The sequence below is a fragment of the Lygodium microphyllum genome, chromosome 6 (genome assembly GCF_053477565.2).
Source record: "Lygodium microphyllum isolate KBCC chromosome 6, Lygodium_microphyllum_v1.1.10, whole genome shotgun sequence".
NCBI classification, from domain to species: domain Eukaryota; kingdom Viridiplantae; phylum Streptophyta; class Polypodiopsida; order Schizaeales; family Lygodiaceae; genus Lygodium; species Lygodium microphyllum.
The window spans coordinates 54,257,165-54,264,103 of NC_141140.1; the positions used below are offsets into that span (position 1 = coordinate 54,257,165).

At 38.9% G+C, this 6,939-nt stretch overlaps 1 protein-coding gene across 3 annotated transcripts; it reads left to right on the forward strand.

Annotated features, from left to right (window-relative positions):
- Positions 1-781: 781 nt before the first annotated feature.
- On the forward strand, positions 782-6,583 carry LOC148034568 (cytochrome P450 71AU50-like). 3 transcript variants are annotated; one of them, XM_087679516.1, is made up of 3 exons: positions 785-1,721; positions 4,989-5,213; positions 5,765-6,583. In XM_087679516.1, exons 1-3 carry the CDS (start codon positions 951-953, stop codon positions 6,395-6,397), a joined length of 1,629 nt encoding a protein of 542 aa, XP_087535642.1. In that variant the 5' UTR covers positions 785-950; the 3' UTR covers positions 6,398-6,583. The 3 variants fall into 3 exon arrangements, with proteins under 3 accessions (XP_087535644.1, XP_087535643.1, XP_087535642.1); XM_087679518.1 differs by lacking the exons at positions 4,989-5,213; positions 5,765-6,583 and adding an exon at positions 2,925-3,653 and having other exon boundaries at positions 782-1,721; XM_087679517.1 differs by lacking the exon at positions 4,989-5,213 and having other exon boundaries at positions 784-1,721.
- The last annotated feature ends 356 nt before the right edge of the window (positions 6,584-6,939 follow it).

A 6,939-nucleotide genomic window follows, 5' to 3' on the forward strand; every position in this document is an offset into this window, starting at 1 on the left:
GAGTGAAAGGCTTTTTGGTAGAATTAAAGCGCCCTTGGTGCCCAATGACAAATGGCCTAGATTTAGAAGTGAGATTTTGGTTGCTCTCAAAAGTTGTAAACTTGTTGACAAGGTCTTCAAGGCTTTTTGCAAGGCCTTATCAGGGCACAAGGCTGTCATGTGTCTTGAAAAGGGCCTCTACATAGGCTATGTAATTATTTACACATGTCTATATATCTACCACTCATTCTTGAAAAAGACTTTGGTTACACCAAGTAGTTCACAATATATACAAATCAACTTCATTTCTTTTCACCCAGTTGGAGTGCTTATCACTATGCAAATACAACTTTCATTATCTACATATTTGTACATTTGTGAAATGTTTAGATGCTTGTGACAAATCCTTTCCATAGAAAGGCTGGTAGGCTTTACCCTACATCCTTGCGAGTGAGAGGTGTGTAGGACAATTGTTTTCAAGATGTGTAATGATAGATAAATTGCAAACAGTCACATCTGAGTGTACATTGTCGAAAAGATGTGTAATGATAGATAAATTGCAAACAGTCACACATCAGAGTATACATTGTCAACAAGTGTAATTTAAAAATGATGATGAGAGTACTTTCTAAGTAGTAAATTCGGTCATTGAGAAATCTTGGCTAGGGTTTCACATTGTTGTTGTGTTTATTTAATTTATTGGGGGGGGGGGGGAGGGTTGCAACGACTTTGGGTGATTGATTAATATATGAGCAATGACTTTGGGTGATTGATTAATATATGAGGAGCAATGACTTTGGGTGATTGATTAATATATGAGGACACCAATGGGCCGGCACTGTGTCTCGTGGTAGTAGGAATTTTGAATGGAATCTGTGAGAGCTTTTTTTGTCTGGGTTCGTAAGAGATCTTGTACAAAAGGAGGAGAGCATGATGCAGCTGCCCACAGGACACAATAGAGGCGAAGGAGGATGGAGTTCGCAATACGGAACTACACAGATTACTTCCTTACCAGAGCACTGTCAGCTTCATCATCAGCGGTGGTGGCTGCCTCATCGTCACCATCGCCAGGGGCGGTGGTGGCTCTGCTGGTGATTGTGCCAATCCTGTCAATCACCATCTTCTTCTGCACATGCCGACACAGCCCGGGCCGCTACCCGCCCGGCCCCGTCCCCCTGCCCGTGCTCGGCAACCTCCTGCACCTCACCGGCCCCGAGCCCCCCCACCGCTCCCTGGCCGCTCTCGCTCGCACCTACGGCGCCCTCTTCCGCCTGCGTCTCGGCTCGCAGCACGCCGTCGTCGTCTCGTCGGCCGCGCTCGCCCGCACGGTCCTGCAGGGCAGCCGCGACCGCTGCTTCGCGAGCCGGCCCCGCTCCGAGAGCGCGGAGCGCGTGGCGTACGGCCAGGCGCGGTCCGTCGCCATGGGGGTGTACGGGCCCCGGTGGCGGGAGCTGAGGAGGGTTTGCACGCTGGAGCTCTTCACGGCCGGGAGGGTGCAGGCCTTCCTCCCCATACGCGCGGAGGAGGTGAGGCTGTGCGTGAGGCGGATCATGGAGCAGTGTGGGGCTTCTGCAAATGCTCCTAGGGTTTTGGATCTGACGGCAGCCATTGCCGGCCTCGTTGAGAACATCCTGTGCCGCGTTTTGACCAGCAAGAGGCTTCCGGAGGTGGTCGTCCGGGACCTGATGCGGGGCGGCGTCACCCTCAAGGACTTGATCCACAGAAGCGTCGTCATCGCTCAGGTGTGTTTGGATTGATTGATTGATTGATTGATTGATTGAGAGAGAGAGAGAGAGAGAGAGAGAGAGAGAACAATATCCGGAGCTGGGCAAATGGGTCTCTCTCTCTCTCTCTCTCTCTCTCTCTCTCTCTCTCTCTCTCTCTCAGGCTTGAGGATTTAAGATTAATGTTGAATTTTGCATTTTTGGACACTCCCACACACCATTCCCAACTATTTTGCACTTGTGGACTGAGGATCACAAATTGCTACATCCTTATAACTCGTGTGGATCGAGGATCACAAATTGATGCAATCCTCCATACTCACAAATCAATTGAGGAATCTCAATCCATTCGGTGTTCGACATTCCAAGTATGAAGATCATAGAGGACCCCATGAAGCTTAGACTAGTTATATTCATTGGAAAATTTCACATTTAGTAGTGTCCAACTCTTGTAGAGAAGCAAACCCATACCTTCCATCTTCTAGACTTGGGAGATGGCATGTGCATGTAGTTCTCATTCCCCACCATACCAAGCTAGAATGGAGTGACACTCTTGCAAAAGCACAATCTTGTAGTGGGAGATGGCATGTGCATGTCGTCCTCATCCTCGCACCATAACAAGCTAGAATGGGGTGTGGTACTCGTGCAAAAGCACAATGCTACCAACCCATTATTGTTATGACCTTATAAGAGGTCATGGTTGAGTATGGTTGTTATATGGAGTAGCTTAGTGCATATTTATTTTCATGATCTTCTTCTCTTGAGTGACTATGGTTGTTAGATGGAGTAGCTTAATTCATATTTATTTTCCATGATATTCTTTTCATGAGTAAGAACAAGCAATTATCTTGTTATGAATTGGTATTTTTAAAGAAATATTGGATAAATAGTTGTTGGCTTTCTATATTGGATCTAAATCACACCTCAACAAGCCCAAAGTGTTATTAGTCATCCTCTTGGGACCACTTGCCATGATGTTAATAGCTCTCCACTAAATACATTGAGGTGCCACAATGACTTTCACCCATTATATCCCACCGACGTTATTACTGATATTAATAGATTCTTAATATTCAAAGGAAGGAGCTAAGTGAACGTGGAATCTCCCTTATGCATTGGACAAAGTGATTGACAAGGGTGCACTTTTTGTATGTGTAGCCAATGGAAAAATATGTTCATTGTTTGTTACTTTTTTGCAAAGTGTTATTTTGGTGTTTGAAGGTGATGTGAGGATGTTTACACCCACTTCCAAAAAGTACACACTCACACTAGAGGGGCGAGGGCATGTGTCACTCATTATGTAACCAACCTTGAAAGAGGTTATCATCAATTTAGACAATGTATAAGGGTGCTACGTAAGAAAGGCAACTGCAATGACATTGGATACTAGAAAGACATAAAGAAGACACATAAGTGGAAATATTCAAGACATTAAATAATACAAAGATACAAAGAAGAAGACAAAAAATATTCGGATTTTGTCCATGTAATGTTCGCGCATCATTAGATAAAAACAAAGGTGAAGGGAAAGTCAAACCACATGTAGGAGAAATAATAAAGTGTTCATTGTAATTTATAACAAGCATGCTTGATCCACACACAAACTAGCTTATGGAGTTTTTGACTCGTTTTTTAAATCCTTCACAAAATTGGTAAAAAAAAGAAAGTCATTCAAAGTACTAGAATCATGATTATTGTCATCATTAGCATTTGATATCTCTTCACACATATACATTTAGCATGACTTTGAATCACACTTTTTTTTTTGCATAAATTAGAACCATTCTTATTTATTAGTATGGCATTGCATAAATTATGCCATCTAGTAAAAGATATCATTGGCTTTAATGATTGGCTAATGTAGAGTGTATCCTTAGAGCATATTCTTATAAAATGTGGAAATATCATATCCTCTTTTGTGTGTGCATGCGTGTGTTATATATATATATATATGTATATGTATATGTATATATATATATATATATATGTATATGTATATATATATGTATATGTATATATATATATATATATATATATATGTATATGTATATATATATGTATATGTATATATATATATATGTATATATATATATAATCTCTCTCTCTCTCTCTCTCTCTCTCTCTCTCTAAAAAAAAAGGATATGTTAGAAAAATCACTCACACACACACACGCATGCAATATATATATATATGATGAGAAGCCATGCAAGACAATACAACCGTCTCAATTATACCTCCTTAACAAAAAGCACACATGTACACTATACCATATTTTATACACATGGATACTATTTGAAGTTATTTCACATTGTTTATGGTTGTGTTCGTCATTCTTGAATTCTAAATCTATTTTTGGGGAGTATTAATCTATCAACTTATTTTAAAGCTATATAGATTTCCCCTTCCTACCTATGATATCTACATATAAGCTCATGCCACATGCGCGCACGCACACACACACACACACACACACACTCTCTCTCTCTCTCTCTCTCTCTCTCTCTCTCTCTCTCTCTCTCTCTCTCTCTCTCTCTCTCTCTCTCTCTCTCTCTCTCTCTCTCTCTCTCTCTCTCTCTCTCTCTCTCTCTCTCTCTCTCTCTGTGTGTGTGTGTGTGTGTGTGTGTGTGTGTGTGTGCGCGCGCGCGCGCGTGCGTGCGTGCGTGTGTGCGTGCAATATCTTTGATTCATTTAGACCTTCAAGACAACCCTTGACTTGTTATTCATTTTGATCTAATTGTATTATGTTGACTGGATGCATGGTAATTAAGAGCTATGGAAATTATAGAGTATTTATGTAAAAACATAGTAGGTAGACTAACAGGTGAGTTGACATTAGGATTGCTTGATTATCTAAATGAGAGAGAGGAAGAAGTTTGATCTAAGAAGATACTTATAATGAAGGAAAACTAGGGATAGATGTGACAAATTACAATTCTTGTATTTTTCTATACAACCAAAATGGTGTGCCCCAACAATTTCTTCACAATAGTTATAGGCATGTTTTAATGGTTTATATTTCACTTTATTTAGCAAAAAAATTGCCTTCTTCAAGGAAATGTTAATAACAACTACTATGGGACCTTGCATGTGGTAAAAAGTCTAAAGGGTGCAAAACCTTAACTTGTGAACATGTCTATTGGAGACTTAATCCTTCTATAAGATCTTTCAAACAATAAGACATAGATTGTCATGCTTGTATCATTTATTTCAAGACTTGTAGATGTAACGTTGAGTTTAAAATGTTGGACTAACACTATTTAAATGTTATTTACATGCATTGCATAGGTGCCTGTTGTGGGAGACTTTATCCCATGGCTAGGATTTTTGGATAGGAAATTGAAGAGGTCCATGGACCAACTCCATGGCCTTTTTGATAACCTCTTTGATGTCTTACTCCATGAACGTGCAAATGATCACCTTCAAAAAGTTGAGAATGATCATGCTCGTGATTTTTTGGATGTGCTCTTATCAAACTCAATGGAGAAGGATGACATCAAATCCCTCTTATTGGTAGGCCACCATTTGCAATTACATTTTGATAAGACTTAAGGTTTTGATATGAATAGTTTTATACAATAAACCAGTTTTTCAATAGTGAATATTAGCATGCACATAGGTTTAGAACCTCCACAATTAACAAAATATTAAACAAAGTATTCAAAGAGAAGGAACTTTGTATTTATGGTAATTATGGTACCTCTAAACTTGTGTATTTGTATAGTTTGCATATATGGAAAGCAATTTGTCTAAATAATGAAAGAAAATAAGGCACATTTTGTTTAATTGGATCTGTCAACTAGTGAAAAGCCTAGATTAATGAGAAACTTGATGGTCAAAAGATGCCCGTGAACTCCTACAATACAAGAAAAATATATGAAATATACTATTTATACTACTTTAGATGCAAGAAAATGTGCTATATTGATTGAATTTGCATAAACATGGAAGTGTCATACACATAATTAATATTAAAGTGATTTTTTTCAATTGACTTTTGTATTTTAGATCTATTTTGTGTTTATTTTGACTAGAGCATAATGTTTTTTACTCTCTTTATGTAGGAAATGCTATCTGCAGGCATTGATACAACAGCTGTAACCATTGATTGGGCCATGGCTGAGGTTTTGTCAAATCCACATGTACTAGATAGAATTCACACCGAGCTAGATGAAGTGATTGGAAAAGAGAGGATGGTAGAAGATTCTGATTTATCAAGACTAGTGTACTTAAAGGCTGTGATAAAGGAGACTCTACGCTTGCATCCTCCATTACCTCTCTTAATACCTCACATGTCCATGGAGGCTAATGAAATAGATGGATACAATTTACCAAAAAATACAATATTGATTGTAAATGCATGGGCGATAGGACGTGATCCCCAAAGTTGGGATGATCCTTACAACTTTAAGCCTGAGAGGTTCTTAGGAAATATAGACCCTATTGATATACGTGGAAAGAATTTTGAGCTTTTGCCATTTGGATCTGGTCGACGTATTTGCCCTGGATTGGCCTTGGCTTTACCAACCCTTGAGCTAGCATTATCCAACCTTTTTCATTCCTTTCAATGGAGATTGCCACAAGGCTCTCCAAGCATAGACTTATCTGAGAAGCCTGGCATTGTAAGTTCTCGTGCATCCCCGCTCCTTGTCATTCCTCACCCACGCCTCAACCCTAACTTGTTTTCCACCATTTGATGCCTCATTTTATTGTTACCTTAAGCAAATTTGTCTAACCTACAAAAAAGATAGAATCCCATTATTTGTAGGTATGATGTATCATAGTTTTCTAATCTAGAAATGTGTACCCTTTGAGATAGTAGCCTTAACAACTCTTAAGTGTGCAATATCTATGATGCTCAAGTACTTTATGAATCTTTTTTTTTTAATAGAAACAAAATATACTTTTATCTCATAATATGGTTGAACAATATACAAAGTTAGGGGAACATTCAAAACCATACAGAGAGTGGAATTTATAAGTAAGATATAATTGGTAACTTTTTCCTTTGGATATCCCTCTATTGCCTCACTCTTTTGCCATCAAAATTTTTTCCATAGCACCAATGAATGAGAGTCAAGAATGGCCAAATTCTATAGCAAAAATGAACATACATGAAAATCATTATCTAATTACAAGCACATCTAATTTGATTCTTCCATTAGATGCTTTGAATTGGGATTTCTCTTCAAAGTTGAGATCAATTTCTTTATTATTTGGTGCTTCAAGTGGATCTAAT

What these genes read in the sequence shown, in the direction of transcription:
- LOC148034568 (XM_087679516.1), top strand. Translation starts at nt 951, where the DNA reads ATGGAGTTCGCAATACGGAACTACACAGATTACTTCCTTACCAGAGCA. An exon ending in GAAGCGTCGTCATCGCTCAG is followed by an intron (nt 1,722 to 4,988) that starts GTGTGTTTGGAT and finishes TGCATTGCATAG; the next exon opens with GTGCCTGTTGTGGGAGACTT. An exon ending in ACATCAAATCCCTCTTATTG is followed by an intron (nt 5,214 to 5,764) that starts GTAGGCCACCAT and finishes CTCTTTATGTAG; the next exon opens with GAAATGCTATCTGCAGGCAT.